At 38.4% G+C, this 17,941-nt stretch overlaps 1 protein-coding gene across 3 annotated transcripts; it reads right to left on the bottom strand.

Moving 5' to 3' along the window:
- Positions 1–953: 953 nt before the first annotated feature.
- On the bottom strand, positions 954–15,921 carry tfr1b (transferrin receptor 1b). 3 transcript variants are annotated; one of them, XM_067578473.1, is made up of 19 exons: positions 15,773–15,921; positions 12,179–12,230; positions 11,670–11,880; positions 10,604–10,814; positions 9,551–9,688; positions 8,339–8,423; positions 8,015–8,137; positions 7,811–7,906; positions 7,532–7,671; positions 6,571–6,740; positions 6,319–6,438; positions 5,823–5,908; positions 5,658–5,721; positions 5,479–5,546; positions 5,322–5,389; positions 4,968–5,058; positions 4,447–4,674; positions 4,150–4,299; positions 954–4,015 (listed from the first exon to the last, which is right to left on the bottom strand). In XM_067578473.1, exons 2-19 carry the CDS (start codon positions 12,209–12,211, stop codon positions 3,803–3,805), a joined length of 2,295 nt encoding a protein of 764 aa, XP_067434574.1. In that variant the 5' UTR covers positions 12,212–12,230; positions 15,773–15,921; the 3' UTR covers positions 954–3,802. The 3 variants fall into 3 exon arrangements, with proteins under 3 accessions (XP_067434574.1, XP_067434576.1, XP_067434575.1); XM_067578475.1 differs by having other exon boundaries at positions 12,179–12,225; XM_067578474.1 differs by lacking the exon at positions 15,773–15,921 and having other exon boundaries at positions 12,179–12,325.
- Between the last annotated feature and the right edge of the window lie 2,020 nt (positions 15,922–17,941).

The following is a 17,941-nucleotide window of genomic DNA, read 5'->3' as shown; positions in this document are numbered from 1 at the left end:
GTTCAGGCTTCAAAATAAAGGTTTTTTTTCAAAGTGGGGTCCATGGACTCTAAGGAGTCCTTGAGAGGGTTTCAGGGGGACCCCAGCAAAAAGGGAGGATTATTTATTTTCATTATAAATCCATCTATGACAGCATGTGCGACTGTTTTGGTTTCACGTACTTTCTGTAATAAAACATCTAAAAGCAAAAGTCTCATCAGATGGGGCTCCTGGTCTAATCAGATGGGGGTCCTGGTCTAATCAGATTGGGATCCGTGGTCTAGTTTGTGTCAGTTTAGGGGTCCTTGACGTGAAAAAATTTGAGAACCACTGGCCCAATACAGACCAGGTGTCATACAATGTTGTTTTAAATGTTACATTATTTTAAACTTTTTATATAGGCCTCATTTTAATATTAATTTCTTATTTTTTTTTATGTATTTAATGTATAACATGTAATTCAGATAATTAAATTAGAAATGCTGTACTAGATATTTTTAGCTGCAAAGCATCAACACATTGAACTGATTGAAAACTTCTTGGGCCATTTCTCTCTATTTACCTACTGATGACAAGACCTCAAAATTGTGATAAATAGTAATAGATAATCAATGTGTTTATAGATAGATAGATAATCAATATGTGTTTTGGATATTTCTGAGAAAGGATTGTTTGACATACTGGTTTTAAGATGACTGAGCCCAGTATGACTCTTGAACTATTTTGTTTGTTTTTACATGGTGAATGGTATAACTGGGTGCAAATGGTGCTTTTAAATCACCACCATAAGTATACAAATATATATGTTGCTTAAATGAACTGGCTCTGATGAAACATTGGAGATCCTACTGGTTCCCAATTAGATTCTCATTAACTTTCCTGTTTTCTGGACATTTAAAAAAAAAAAAAAAAACAAAATGATGCAAACAGTAGGAATCAAATATGATGAACTGTAAATCACAACAAAACATGAATGGATGCTAAACCAGAGGGTTTATTAGTCTTTCTGTTGAACATGGAAATCACAGAAACATAATCTCTATAACTTTTCAATTACAGAAAACTGAGCAGGTTTTGAAACAATTGCAGTATGTTTTTTTTTTTTTTCTTTTTTTAAAGTGATGATTCAGTCGGTTTTAATTCTTTGAACAGATGGAAGAAAAACAGAAAAACTGAAACCGAGATGTAACAAACTCAACAGAACCAACCTGCTAAGGAAACAACCAAACGTGTTCAAACATCCAATAATCTGAATAATGATGAACTGACATTTTATTGACTCTACAGTAGATGTTGAAATAAAAGAATTTTAATATGGTTATATGGGATTCATAATAAGAGCTTCAATTGAAACATGAGCTAGCGTTTTGCATCCAGATCCATACAATTTAGGGGAAAAACACTAACTTTTATGGGAAGAAAGATATATCAGATAATATAGTAGCTTAGATACAAAAATATTATTCTGCATCTAAAAACAAAAACGGACACATCTGTCAAACCCTACAATCGAAATATTTGAATCTTTTCTAATCCGTATAGTAAGATCGTTGAGCTACACCTGTAAAGCAGTAGAGTAACATGCATACAGTGACATATGTTATGGTAACACATGTGGTCTGTGATCAGGGAAGCAACAGGAGTGAATTCATATGTATGTAGTACATGATCTGTGAAACTGATGAAGCCACCGACGCAAAAAAAGCTACCTGCTACCTAGCTACCTACCTTGAAATCTCTTGTTTCTATAACTAGACAGACAAACCGGGTTTGCAGCTAATTATAATGAGTACAGTGCATTTACACAGTCCCGAGTGTCGAGGACAAAATTAAAAATGAGTCTGTCGTGTGAAAACTACAGCGCGAAACAGAAATTTTAGCTCAAGGCAAAAAAAAAGGAAAAAAATCAGAAGCACACGCACACACTCTGGAGGTCAGAAGGACTGTGCCTAAACACACACACACACACACACACACAAATATATAATCCAAAAATAAAGAGAAAACAAATAAATATAATCAAGTATAAAACTCTGGGAAACACTGTCCCCGATAAGTTGTTCCACCTTTCAAGTGAAATATGAGAGACACTGCTCCCGATAAATACACACATAAAACACACACAAACACACACACACGTTGGTAGGCAAAAACTACCATCACTGCTTGTCATTATGGAAGACACTGCTCCCGATAATGAGTTTTAATTATGGAAGGCACTGCTCCCGATAACTTATCTGTATCATTAAGTGCTCCAAAAGTAGACTGTGCAACATAAATGGCTTTCTTGCAAATTATGTAACCAATTCATTGTGATAAAGGGGGGGGTTTATAATGTGTTATTTGTTTGTGCATTCATTTTTTTAAACTTATTTTTCCCCCTGTTACACAATTAATTTATTTCTAGGCTTGTGGTGTGTAAATAACATCTTCTTGCCTGATGTCACTCTGCTCCTAGTCTGGTTTTTGACAGACGAATCAAAATAGTTCCTGACGTCAAATCAGGAAAAACTCTTCATTTCTCCCTTTCAATTTTTTTTTAAAAACAAACATTTTATGGCGGCGTGAAGCCCCACCGGAGTAATTTTTTTTTCTTTGTGTAGCTGCTTCAGTTAAGATCTCATGAAGGCATGACATGAAGAGCAGAGGGAATTTAACGCCTTGTTTTACAGGTCCTATGATTTTATACACATTTACAAGACAATTTCTGAGTAATTTGCAGGTATTAAACTGTTAATTTTTAGGAAATTTTACAGAAAGGGTGGTGTAATTTGGTACAAATTATTAGAAAAGCAATAGAAAAAAGTTTAAGTTGTTTTGTCTTTTTTTAAACAAACTACCTAATATGCTAATACATCACTGACACAAAACTACGCACTGAAAACTAAGTTTTTTCTTTCTATTAAACTACTGTTAAGAATCTAATCTATTTTTGTTATTATTAAAATTAAGAACTACATTTGAATCTAAATATATTCAGTGGGTACATGCCGTTTAACCATCTTAACACTTTTTTCCCATTTTTTAAAATAATTTGTACAATTGTAAAATGTCCTTAAAATTAAGTGTTAAATACCTGCAAATTTCTCTGTAAAATTCCAGGAAATTAGTACAAAATTAAGAGACCTGTAAAATAAAGCGTTACTTGAAATAGAATAAATTTAAACTTCATCACGGGCTCCATTTTGTCAGCAACAGTTGAGGAGTTAATATGTGTAGCAGATGCTGCCGTAGGATTAGACAGTATAACCGTCATAATTATGGAAGGCACTGCTTCCGATAACGTCGTATAAAAAGACAAACGATATATATTTATAGTGGGCACTGCCACTGATAAAAAAACTTAAGTATAAATAAGGTCTTCAGCGTTTTGATGGCGAGAGGTCACAGCAAAGGCTTCGACTGGTTCAACATTTCTGGGGTGCAGCCAGGAGGAGGAGGAGGAGGCAGATTTGTCGTTTAGTTTCTTCCGAGTATTTGGTGCCGTTTCACAGTTGTTGTTTTTTTTAACGTGTTTTAGCTTCAAGTTCAATATTGTTGCTTCTCCTCCTGGTGTTTTGTGGGATTCAGGTTCAGTCAGATCCCCCCAAAATAACGGAATATAAACCTGTATATAAAGCGTGGGGCTTTGACCTCTGATTGACAGCTTGTGCTTAAGTGCTGATATTGGAGCTCCGCCCTCTGCTTCGGTTTTTTATTTTTCTTTCGCTCTATTGTGTGTTCGCTTGCTTTGAACAACCACCTGTGTCTCGTTACTCACATTTGCTCAATTTCACAACCACGCACACGCACGCACGCACACACGCTCGCGACTCTCTCCGCTTTAGATTTCGTTGTCGAGTTCCCAGATGTTTCCGACCATGGCGTTGGCGCAATCCTGCAGGTTCCAGGTGGCCAGGGCCAGCTGGATGCGGAGCTGCTCCATGTCGGTGGCCTCGGTGATGGACGCCAAAGTGTGGGAGCCGCGGCCCAGCACGAGGTGACGGAAGGGAGTGTCGATGGGGGACACGTACGGAGAGAGGAGGGTGTGCTCGACCTAGGACGATAAAAATTATAACCATTAAACATCCAACACCAACTCATGTGTCCCCGAGGTGGTGACGGCGCTACCATGGAGTCGTTTTATAAATTATTAATAACTACTATTATTATTATACTTATTACTCTTACTGTCATGATCCTGTCGTTGAGGATGCGACAGGCCTCCTGGTCATTTATGTCAGTGTTGACGATGGCGTTGCTGATGCTGGTAGCGGCTCGTTGGAAGGAGCCACGTGCACGGCTTAGCCAGTTGGAATCCACACCCTTCAGCTGACCAGACTACAGGACAAAAAGTCAAATTAACATCAGCAAGTCACAAAATATTCTGGTCCATACACTGCAGCTATAAAATTCATAGCACACTTAAAAGAAGTTCAGTCAAAAACTGGAGTGCAAGACGTGTAAGAAAGATGCGGAGAGACGGACCTGAGTGAGCTGAATAATGCGTTTGCGGATCAGGGACACGTCCTTGGTGATCAGTTTGGTGTATCTGCTCACGTCCAGGTTGAGCAGGTGGTCATGAACCAGTCGCAGAGCCATCTGACCGGCAAACTGTGCAGCGACAGCGGTCATTTCACCGGTGCGCTGGTTGGTTTGATAATTGAGATGATCCATGTTGTCCAGGTTGGTACCATAGTAGGCGTAGCTTTCAGTCTTCAGACATAACACACACACACATATGCAATTTCAATACAAGGATACACAAGTTAACCGAAATGTCTGTGCAAGTTAATGTAATTTTATCTTATTATTAACTCATCCCTTAGATAGATAGAGAGATTAAAAGAGACAGCTGACTTATTTGAAGATATTTTGTTCATTTAAAATCATTGAAACTTTTCTCCAACAGTAGAGTTGTGTACATGTAAACATTCTCATTTTTACTTATTGTGGGTAACACTGTACAGGTAACATCAGTGTCCCTTCTGTTTTGAATGAAGACTCACATTGGGAGAGATGAAGTGGAAAGAGATGGAGGGAATCCCGGAGAAGGCCAAGAACGGATAAGCAGGGTCGTCCACCGACATCGGTCTCAGTCTGCACACATGACAGAGTAAAATTATCGTACACAGCTATTGGCAAGAAAGTCTAACAACTCCTTCTTTCTACAACAAACAGAAGAGAGAAAATGTAACATTTAAGAACTTGCACCTTGTCATTATTGAAACTCAGGTTTCATATCAGCACTAGAAGAATTTTTCCAATGATATCCAGCCTTAGATTTATGTAGTTTTAGGTTTACTTTAACTGACACTGAAAATTCTTGAAAGACCGTCTGTATAGGCTGGTTTAATACTTACACGTTGGCCTCCCAGTTGCTTTTCCCCACCATATCGTACACAGCACCAGAACCAAGAGGATTTTTCACCTGTGCAGTAAAGTGAAATTGCACTAAATACAAACTCAACTGATACAATCAGGACTAGATTATAATCTGAGATGTTTTGTTGTTGTTACCTCTTTGATTGTGCTCCCGAGGAGGCTGTAAAGCAGCGGACTTGCTGAGGCTATTAAGCTCCCACGACCTTGTGAGAAAATATACTCAAGTCAGCAACAACCTTGAATATTTGTGTACAGAAATATGTGCGTCTGTGCTGTGTGATGCATGTATGATGTACTGTGTGTACTGTACATACCCATGACCGCTCCATCCAGGCTTATGTAGGTCAAAACATTTTTGTCAATAGAGGACATATAACCCTAAAAACAAACGCAGACATAAGAGAGAACATTTGCAGAACAGAAAACATGTATTTTCCTTAAGATCCTTGAAAAAAAAAAAAAAGCTACTTGGCTCTCACCTCCAACCACTCGGTGGCGCCAACACTTCCATACTCTCCAGCACTCCAGCTTGCAAACACCAGGCTTCTCCTGGGCCTGAATCCATCTAAAGAAAAAAGGATACACACATGGTGCATTATCAGTGATACACCAACAATAGCAAAGAAACACACATTGCACATTTATAGTAACTGGGAGTCTACAACATACAGTTGAACAAATACTACTGTGCAAGTATGACTGCAATACGAGAATTTCATAGGAGTTAAATCTGGTTATTAAAGCTCATCAGTGAATGTTTGGAGATTTATTACAAATCACAATATGTGGGACTGTAACTGTAAACACCTTCCTCTCTGCAGTGTTCAAATTATACAGAAAAAAACCAACCAAGAAGAGAGCCTTACATCCTCCCTGATCTACGAACTCAGAGCTGTGTTCCTGAAGTGGTCATTTAAGGGATACATGTTTTCTAGGATAGTGATTATACTGTATGCAAAGTACTACATTTGTTACCTTTCTTCACCATCTCATGAATAGCCCTGGCCAGCTCCATCAGAATGGAGGTGCCAACAGTGGCTTTGGCGTAACCTTTACCCCAGGCGTCTCTCTGGGCTCCCAGTACAACGTAGCGATCTGCAGATTCATACACAGACACAAAACACGTGTTAGTACAAGATATCTTAGATGGACAATGCAACAACAACAACAAAAAAAACACCATTCTGAATTATTGAAGGGAAAATGGTTCATATTAATTAGTCCTACCAGGATCTGTGAATCCTTTGATGACTCCAAACACGTTGTGGATCTCCCTGTTGACCAGCACGTTGTTCACCTCGACTGTGACGTTCTCGCTGCCTCCCAGGCTGTAAGACAGTGACCTGATGCCACCTTTAAAGCCGCTGCTTGCATCTGCTTCGGGGCCACCGATTTTCCTGGAAGAGGGTGCGGAGAGGCAGGCGAGGAATTGGGTGAAATAACACTAGAACTTACATAAGGTTTACAGCTGTGGCCTGTTTCCCAGTCATCCGTTTACAGAATTAGTTAAACCTGCTTCAGCTATTTCTTTGGCCACTTGAAGTGGTTAGAGTTATGTCAGGATGTTTGGGTATGTTGCAGTAAACAGTCGCTTATTTCCACATCCAGCAGTTATGGAGCAACGTCATCATTCGTTTGAAGTCGTGTTTCTGTCCACCTGGTGAGTGTAAGTCCAATATTCACTCTCTTTTAGCTCTGTTTTTGCTCTTGTTTGCTGCTGAGCTGGTAGTGTACAGTGAGTTTGTCACTGAAAACAGCTGCCTACTAATTCTCTGTAGGTTCATCACTACGAACAATGCTTCTGACATTACACATCATCGTTTAATACACTGTTATATATAAAAAAAATATTGATTATAGCCACTTTATGTAAAACATCACATCATATAAACTGAGTCTTTGGAAGATATCATAAAGACAAACCTTTGCAAAACCAATATATAGAGATATATAGAGTTTATGTACAAATATATGCTGTAATATCACTCTAAAGTCTACCTTCAAGTCTAATTTTCCAAGAAAATTCTACTGAAATATCTAATAAACATATGCTTTTGAGTTGATGCCCTTATCCAAAGTGACTTCTAGCACCATGGCTGTACATTTATAGTAGTATATATGAGTGGCATCCAAATACATTTTACACTAAGAGTTACACTGTGACCCCGTGTGTGAAGCATTTTCTTACCGTAGAAGAGTTGAAGCCATGTTGGCGGTGATAGTCTGGGCTGGGATTGTGGGGAGACCGGATGACTTAGTTGGGGGGAACTGCGTGTGGTTGAAGGAGGGGAATCCAGGGGTGTAGGGGTCGCCTGAACCCAGGTGGACCTGAAGGGGGGAAACAAACAAAATATCAAGAAATTAGGGAGAAAAAAGAAAAACAAAGCAATGCAATTCTATATTCTGGCTCTGGCTAACTGGTTAATTGACTTGCTGTGAACCCAACAGGCTGTGTGTGCAAACTTACATGTCCGTAGAGTTCTGTGTCGGCTGTATACGTGTACTCTTGAGGGTCGGGGTAGATTAGAACAGCAGAGGCCCCCTTCGCTGCAGCGTTATTTACCTGAAGAAACATGATCACAAACATTAAAACAAGTTTCTAGTTGAGTGATACGAGGCATACCAAGGTGTCAAATCAAACACACACACACACACACACACACACGGATACCTGCTCTGCAAAACTGATATTTCCAGCTCGGAGCAGCAACACGCAGTCTTTCAGCTCAACGTTCTTCTTCTGCAGAACATCCAGATCCTTCTGTCGACCATAGTTGCCATACACCAGCTTTCCCTAAACACATACATAAAAGTTAGGTAAGTGATGAGTACATTTAAACAAGAGGCAGACACCTTCAAGTTTTGGCTATTTAAGTGTCAACTATACTAAAGGAAAAGTGTGAATGATTTAGTGACATCTAGTGGTGAGGTTGCAGATTGCAACCAACTGAATACTTGATGCCATGAAATCTTACACACTTATCTTTTTACTCACCTGAACTTTCCCAGGAGCGCTGTATGCAAGATAACCCGTAGGCTTGAAGACCTCTGAACCAAAAAGGACACGGTTTGGGCGATTGCTGCCGATGAGAGGACAAAAGCTTGTCAGGATATCACTGTTGGTTTGTTTGTTTTGTTTCACAGCTGACATTGATCCAGAGACATTTACAGTCAGTGGATTATAGCACCATCCTAATGCCCGACTGTGGCATTTTAAAGAAACCAGCATGTTTTTAAGCATGTCTTAAAGTGGAAACAGACAACTTTTCGACTTTCCTCCGCTAGTGTTTCCATGTCGTATTATTGTCTGCATCGCTGTCGCAAAGACAACCGGATTACTTTCCGTTTTCAACAGAAATAAAATCAACACCACTTTGGAAATAAGAAAAGAAAGACATGTTCACTGAAGAGGTGAATTGAATTGTCACAATTTTATATTGAATTTGGGAACAAGCAAAAGCTATTGTAATGATGTGCACTGAATAGTAATAACATAGTTTGCAGCAGGGGTTGGTGTCGGGGTGGAGGAGGGAGTAACGTTAGAAGTAAAAATTAGGAGAGAAAGCGAGAGTTTGTTCATTAATTTAGTCTATAATGGAGACATGAAAGCTGATAGAAATTCTTTAGTTTGTGTTGAGAAAAGTGAACCGGGTAGATCAGCCTGACTGGATACTGATCCAGTACTCTATGGCTGTAAGGCTGCTAGCTTAGCTAACTGATTTCTAGAGGGCTTTCTTCCCTTTAGCTACCGCAGCTAACAGGAAGAAAGCCCTCTAGAAATCAAAAGACAAGGTATTATTCAGGTGGTATACTCAATGCAACTAAAATGTAGCTTACGCACATGTAAGTAATGTGTTGCTTGTGCAATATTCCACATTTATCATGTAGCAATAAAACAATTATGAGATAAAGCTACCAGGGAAAACTACTTTTGGTTGCACAGTGGTTGACACACCTCCTTTGTGCTGTAAATTGATCCTTCCTTTTCCCAGGAGATCGTACCCGATAGCAGACAGAACTGCATAGTGAAAGTGAGGCTTATAGGGAACCAATCTGAACACTAACGGTGTCATTATTCTACAGCCGTTACACTGTGCAATCAGCATTTACTTCATAATGATACGTTAAAGCTAAAAAGTTGTTTCAAACTTACCAATATCTCTCAAATAAAACAATTTATCATGTACAAAATAAAAAATATATCAACCTGTCTGGCATCTGCAGCTGAACGAAGTGGATGTCGGTCCAGGGCTCCATCTCAAGTTTCTTGAACTCCTCAAACATGCGGTTTGCCAGGCTCGTATCTTCATAGCTACCGGCTGAACGTCTGGGTAGATCAAAGTCCCTGCGGAGAAACAAAATTTAAATTTCTATGCCATGTTTGTCTCCCTTCAGTCTTCTGAAATGACTTTTTTCATGCACATTTCAACCCCCTTTTTTAAGAAAAGGCCTCGAGATGAGTCATAAGCCTTCTTACGAACACAAAATGTACTTTATTATAAATGTCATGACATTATGAGAAATGATGAGTCTGATCCGGTTTCACAGCGATACAAAGCGCTGTTTTCAGACAGAAGATAGATTTTGTGGTTCTGCAGATCAGTTTGGTGACTGCCTTTCCCCACAGAGCATAAAAACACTAATTTGACCTGAAATCATAAACGCCTTAATCTGAATTTGGAGTCTAAATATTCTAGTTACATGAAAGGTGCTTCAAAATTGAATGTATTATTATTAAAAAATATATATATTTAACTAGATAAACTTCTGTATTCAGTAGGAACAAAGCTTGAAGCTGAGTGCTACAGACAGAGTAGAGAAGTCAGAGAGTATTGAGAGATGGACTAACGTTGATTTTTTTTCATGGGATTTGTCGATAATCACAAAAATATAGAATAACATCAGCTTTATCCTTTAAGCTTTGAGGAGAAGCACACTCACACTTGTAACCTTCCTGTCTCCTTTGTAATCCCTGCTGATTCACAGTGTTATACAAAAATATCAGTTTAAAAACAAAATAAGTTTCTACTTGATCCCTCTCCTTGAGCTACATATTTGTTATTCATTTTCTTTGCACAGAAAGCTGATCCTGCCAGTAAAAGTCTGTCAATTTAACATTAACTTTGGAAGGACCATTTTTTATTCTTTTAACTGGGATATTTCCCTTAATATTACTGGAAATTATTGAGTTTGTTATTAGGCTTATGGAGTGTTCGCATGGTGAGGCGTGTTCTCTCTTGTGTGCAGGTGAACAGTTTACCTCAGAGTCCTGTCGAAGGTCTCAGTGGTGAGTTTCTGCGTGAGAAGTTGAGTGATGTCCTTCCAGTCCAGCTGCGCTTCCGGAGCTGGCGCGGCATCCACTGGAGCTTGTTCGGGATATACTGGTGTGCTTTCTTCCCCTTCCAACCCTGTCCTGCACTCCGCTGGCTCCACCCGAGGTTTACGGTGGCTGATGTAACCGATAAAGTATCCTGGAGACACGGCGCAGACAGCAGAAGTGGTTTTTTTTAAAAAAAAAGTTTTATAACAGTGATGAAATTCTGCCAACAGTGACCTCGCTAAAACAAAAGACACATCACTCCAGTTGTCAGATCTTCACATTGGCTTCCTGTGTGTCAAAAGATCTGATTTTAAATATTACTGTTGTTTTATAAAACATTATTCAGTTTATAGGCACCACATATTTAAAACAAACTCACAGAAGATTTTACATCTGCTTCAACTCCCTTCCTTCCTTTCAAAATCTACAATTTTAGAACTTTTTTCTGTTTGCCTTTCATTAAAAGACATCCTCCAGACATGTTTTAAGTCATTTTAAATATAGTCTGCTTTGAATAATTTGTGTCAGATATGTTGTTTTTTTCCCTACAAAAACATTCAATTACAGTGTTTAAAGCTGCTGCTGTTGTTCATTCTCAGTGTATGTGCACATCACACTTGTGTAAGTGCACCAGACCACAATTGCTTCCAAAGAAGAAGAGAGGAAGAAGAAAGACTTTCCCTCTTTAGCAACTGAATGTCAAAACAGCCTTATAGTATCAAACTCAAATCATCATCATCATCATCATCATCACACTGAACAGTGAAGGTCAAACATATAGATGAAGTAAACAACAAATTTTACATAATAGATCAATCATCGTATAAGTATTTTTTAGGGAAAAATGCCAAAAAACAGCTTCTCAAATGTAAAAATCTGCTCTTATTGTCAACTTTTGGTTTTGGACTTTAAGTTGGACAAAACAAGTGATGTGAAGTTATCATACTGGCCTTGGAGAAAATGTTTGTATTTAGTAAACAGAGAAAGCCAACTTAAGAGATCATACCGATGATAAAGATCAGCAGGACTCCCATGGCCATGTAGCAGAGGGAGCTACGGCTCTGACGCGGAGGTGCCGGCCGGAAGCTGGGCGAGCCCCCCGCCTGGCCGACCTCCGTGGCGTCATCTGTTGCGTCATCGGACAGTTTGACCTCGACGTGCCTCTCTCCGTCCTCCTCGTGCTGCAGAGTGAACCTGCTGTAGCGCTCGCTTTTAATCTGGACGAGAGAGAAACAAAAGAAACAAAGAATGAGGAGAGCGACATGTTAATGATTCCACAGCTGCAGGAGCGGCAGAGTGGTTACAAAGGTCAAGTTATTTATAAAAAAAAGTTTTTGATTTAAGGTGCTGAAAAATGGAGCAAGACACTGTGCTTTCTATTCAAATTGTTCAATAAAGTAAAGTATACAAAAATAATAAAAACATGTAAAAAAATCTAAATGCAGGTGACAAATTATTCTATTTCTATAAAAAAAAAAAAAAAAAAAATTCCAGTTAGAAAACACAAACACTCACCACGCTGTTGAACACAGACCTCACTCGATCCATCACTGCTGTTGGTCCTGTTCTAAGAAGACAGAGTATAAACCAGACTGTGAGGTTGTGTGCCGCAAATTAAGGAAGCGAATGCAGAAGGAGATGAAAGCAAGACAGAAAAAGACCAAAGGGGACAGAGAGAGAGAGAGAGACGCAGACAGAGAGGGAGGGAGGGAGGGAGGGAGGGAGGGAGAGGGGGTGAGTCATATTTTTAAACAGAGCTGGTATTCAGGGGTTTTTGCCAGGTCAGAAGTGTTTCCTCCTTTAACAGGCAGACTGTTCTTCCTTCAAGTGAAAACTCAAACTGGACTTACTTTATACACGTTATGAGTAGTGTGTGGGTGTGTTTATGTATGTTTCATTGAGTTTACACCAAGATATCTTTCCTATTAACATCTGTATTGAGTCACTGTCTGCAACATTGCAAATCAATAAACAACACTGATTTACAGCAATATTGGATTTTTATATGATTGTTGCCAAGAATTATTCATTTGTCTGATATTTAATTTGCTAAATTAGACAAAAACAGACTTTCCTTTATAAAAAACACAACTACATCACAAAATAAACCAATATTATGATCACATTATAAAATATTATCCATATCTCCCACTCAGCCACGACATATTAACAATATTTTTCTAATAAAGTGACTGAAGAGCAGTCGACAGGATTTTTTAAATGCAGAAATACCAAAAGTTGTCAGGTTCTAGCTTCTCCGTTGTGACAGTTTGATGCATTTATTTGTTAATGTTTAGGACTGTTGGTCAGGAAAGACAAAAACCATTATTTTCATTATCGTTTAATTGCTTTGTATATCAAATGTCACAAAATTGTGAAATATTTTTTTCAAATGTCTTGTTGATAGTCAAAAATACAAAAGAAATTCAGTTTACTATCATTTATAACACAGAAAAACATCAAAATCATATTTAAAAAAGCTGCAACCAGCAAATGTTTTACATTTTTACTAAAATAAATGACAATTATTCAATTATCAAAATAGTTGCTGATTCATTTTCTGCTGATTGTTGCAGTTTTAGCCATTTCTCAAAATATTCTGACATTTTGTAGACCAACCAATAAATCAAGAGTAATTAAACTTTACTTACAATCATTAATTTGGAAAACACATTTTTATGAACAATAACATGATTTCATATTATAATTGAATAAATCCCACTGGTAGCCAATGAAATGATCACTCAGTCCTACTCCTTTAATTTATTTTATTTATTTAAATAAATAAATATACAGTTATAAATCATTGAAATTATGAAATTTGCTCGCTTTGTCTGGTAACTTGTTCTGGACACTTTACAGACCAAAAGATTAAAAACAATGAATTCTACACTCATTGCCATTAAGGGATTATCTACTGTCTCCATACTAAATGTCAAATGACGTCTAATAACTGGTTTGACCTTTACTTTACACACACATGCTTACACAACAAAAGAAGAAAACATGACCTACGCGTCTCATGACAAAAGATAACTCTGTTTTGGCCATTTTAAGCTTGTTTCCTTTATAAACATGTCAGTTGGAGGATTGTCACATGTGAACTTGAGAAGGAAATGTTTGTTTAAAACTGACGACCCACAACTTCCCTTCCTTCAAGGGAATTCTTCCTTATAGCGCTGCAGGGGAGGCAACCGTTGAGAAATGCACCAAAACCAGTTAAACACACCCGACCGACCTTTATTACGCTGAACCAGGAAACCGTTGACTCGTCCTCTGATGATTGTATGAAATCTGTTTGTTCTGATTGGACTCACTATCTAGGCCTATTACTGATTAAACAATCTGAAAACGAGTATTTCCTCAATGCAAAGTACAAATCGAACATGCATCTTTATACCAGAGCTGAAGCTCTCAGTCATGCTTCCTTTCATCATCTAAACTCTCCTCTGGGTTTTTGCTAAATATAGCTCAGCAGATAAACCAGTATGATATTAGCTACATGGCAGCAGAAAGAGTGCCGCCAGTACAAGAGCTACATTACACCATCACTTTCCTTAGTGATTCATATGTAGGTTATTGTTATGATTAATCATTTAGATGATACGTGTGTCCCGGTAGCCTGCTGGTAGAGACGCATGGCACATAACTGCAACTTCCACAGCTCAATTACGCGCCCCCCGCCTCTCTCTAACCCCTTGTTTCCTGTCAACTCTCTTAAATGTCACCATAATTTAAAAAAAAGAAAAAAAAGGTATAAAAACGCCCTAAAAAAATTATACAAAATAAAGAAATCATTTAAATGATAAAATGTTAGAAGTTTGTGAAAAGTAGCCCGACAGTTATTTACAAAAAAGGGAAAAAATATGAAATCAGAAATATACAAATGTAAAAGACAAAAAGGCAGAATTGTTTTTTGCTTAAATAATTTAAATGTACTGATTATTAAAATGCATAAATGTGACGATGTTGTACGAGTAAATAATCTGCAGATTGATCTTTGTAAGCCTGCAACATCGACTTTTCCATCAATTATGTTGAGTCATTTTTTTTTTAAAGAAAGTCTCCAAATTCTCTGATTCCAGCTTCTGAAATGTGAATATTTTCTGGTTTCTTCAGTTTTTTATGACGGTAAACTGAATATCTTTGAGTTTTGGACTGATCGTCGGGACAAAATAAGACATTTGCGGACGTCACTTCAGGAAACAGACGTATTTAACCATTTTCTGATATTTTATGGACCAAACAACTAATCGGTTAATCAAGAAAATATTTGACAGATTAATCAACAATGAAAATAATCGTTAGTTGCAGCCCTAGCATAGATATATCGGCTTCAAAATCCTGCATCAGTCTCTCTTCCTGTTCTTTCTTTATCATCCTGTAGGTCAGTCACACTACCCTTGAAGTCCTGGTGTTATGAAAAACTAGATTAAGTGCAAATGATAAAGTCCCAGAATTTCCTCTGCTTGTTTGTTTATGTGCATTAGCCAAAAGTTTTTTCTAAAACGAAAACAATAAGTTATTTTTCTTAAAAACTGATGGAATAACCCTGGGCGGAAATGAATTGGAAATAAACCGTTTTGGGAGTGGTTACATGAGGTTGCATCATTATATAACTCCACATTATAAGGCATCTTCTGTAAAGAAGGTAGAAAATCCTCTGCAGACACATCTGGAGAGTTTTGGATGTTTGACCACATCTTAGTTTTTATTGTTGAGAAGGAGATTTTATGTTCTCGGACAGGAATCCTCCTCCACACTCAGTCACACTTGCAAACCAGGAGACATCAGTTTCATATTAAAACAAAAAGCCGGTTATTCTGACAGTATACAGTAGGGTCCAAAAGAATGAGGAAGTGGTCTCAAACTTTTGGACCCTACTGTATCACCAATATGGATTTTCAGACGAACGCGGTCGCATATGTTTCCTGCAACATATCAGGCTAACAGGTGAAACTGCAGCATCACTAATTAAGCTAACGTTAGTTAGCAAAACGTGTCACCTTGCACGTCTGTCCCGTTACGTAAAAGGCAATACAGGTCAACAAATGTCGGAATTCAAACGATGTAAATTGATAAATAGTCGGTTGGAGTCAATTATCTCACCTGGCCGCAGGTTCCGCACCGCGCCTTCTGGCCTTCTTGCTAGTAGATTTGCTCAGCGGTGTCTATAACGTTACTCCTTATACGGTCGGGGCACTTCCGCCTTCGTCACGTCGTAATTTGTCACGTACGCATCCTTGAAGCAGGGGCGGACTTACTCATCTGGGGGCTGTGGACAAACCCAAGCAGGAGGCCACCCAAACCCAGAATAGGAGACACAGAAAAGCAGCAACAATAATAACAATAACAATAATAATAATAATAGAGATATGACTAGTGATAATAATAGCAGCAATAGCCTAGAAGACCCCAGGACACCAACAGGACCGCGCCATCATCCCTGCACCATCCCCGCGGCGAGGGCCCACAGTTGTCAGCCTTGTTGTCTTGTTTTGGCTGTATGTCCATGTGTATCTCCTGAACATTGTTGTGTGTAAGTACATTGAGAGCTATTAGAAACCTGAGTCAAATTCCTTGTATGCGTGAAGATACTTGGCCAATAAAACCTATTCTGATTATTTTATTTTATTTATCAATTTCATCATACTTTGTTACAAGATAAGAGGTGAGATAAACTATATTGTCCCTGAGGGGAAATTTGTCTTAGGTTCAAGTGTGCATACAGCTGCATATGCATAAAATACAAGGTATACACAGTATAGTTACATAATCTCCATATGTATAGACACATACAAAGAGTTTACACTATTTCTAAAATAATAGAACACAATGACCTGTGGCCAATAAAGTGTCAAAGCATATTTTAAAAGAATAAGAACAAAAATGTTTTTAAAAAGAACAAAGGTGTGCAAAGGAGGCAAAGTCCATAAATTAAATATATTAAATAAAACAAGTTAACTAGTATTGCACTCACTAACCTTCAGTATTGCACATTAAACCATATTGCACTGGGAATACATCCTAGTTCATAACACTAACCACCAATAGATTAAAAAAAATGACATATATTTTGTTCAGCAGTCTTGTGGTAGTAAGGACAAAGGAGAGCTTGAGATGGGTGGTGTTTTCATTGTGGTATTGCTACTTTAATGTAAGTAAAAGATCTCAGTACTTCTTTCACAGCATGACAAAGACCCCAAGTATAATTCATAATTTAGTGGATAAATTGATATATAAAAACTATTCATGACATAATTTTTGAAAGCATCCTCACTTAAGTTTTTACTGCAGTACTGTACATATGCAAGATATATGAACATAATTTTATCTATGTATTACATATAAACATCATAGTATATCCAATATGGGCCCTGGTAGTTAAGGGCCCCAGGTACTTGCCTACTTGGTCTAATAATAAATAGCTCACCTACAAGTCTTTGAAGTCAGTGAATACAGTGTTACATTGAAACATATTAAAGCATATAAAAGAAAAAAAGTACACGCGTGTATGAAAGTGCAGTACCAGCAGTGGGCGACGGTTGTTCGTGAAATAGTCACGAATTTAATCTATAGATTTGTGTACATGGACACGCATTTTACTAATCTGGCACCTCTAATCGGCAGGACAACATCATTTGTCTGTACTTTCCAAAACTGTTAGGCATCACTGTTAAAAAATATTTATGTTTTATGGTGTGGCAACGCTGTGGTCAAACCTGGAGTGCGGGACTTTTGTCTTCCCCTTCTGGCAGTGAGAGTAAAATTACAAAAACACTGTTTACACGTGCTTGTGTCATAGATTACATGGTTGCATATACTCCGTCACTAATGTTATGACTGTAAAACGGTGGAGAAAGTGCCGTGAGCGTCACACAACCCCCGCGAAATGACTCGTTTCACTATCAGAATTATTGTATCCCCATTAAAGTTAGGCTAGGGCTACCCGGAAGTTAGTCGGCTCGGATGGTGGAAGTCTCTGGGTGCGCATTCAAACAGCCAACGCGGGAATGTCCCTCCCGACATGACATTTAAAAACTCTGTATAATGTGAAATACAGAGAGGGGGAGATCATGGTTTTGGTTAAATGATCACTTGAAACGTGGTGTGGGTTACTAGGCAACCTCCGTCGTCATGGCAACAGTGGTAACCGTTTTTTTAGTAAACCGACCCGAGTCCCGCGGTTGGAAACGGGACACTCGCGGTTAAAAAGGGGAAGTGGGCAGTGGTTTCGCGCAGTGGGTGGAGTTTGAGACGAGCTGTTTAATACCTGTG

Source organism: Thunnus thynnus, chromosome 21 (genome assembly GCF_963924715.1).
Source record: "Thunnus thynnus chromosome 21, fThuThy2.1, whole genome shotgun sequence".
Taxonomy (NCBI): Eukaryota; Metazoa; Chordata; class Actinopteri; order Scombriformes; family Scombridae; genus Thunnus; species Thunnus thynnus.
This window is presented reverse-complemented; position numbering and strand designations above follow the sequence as displayed.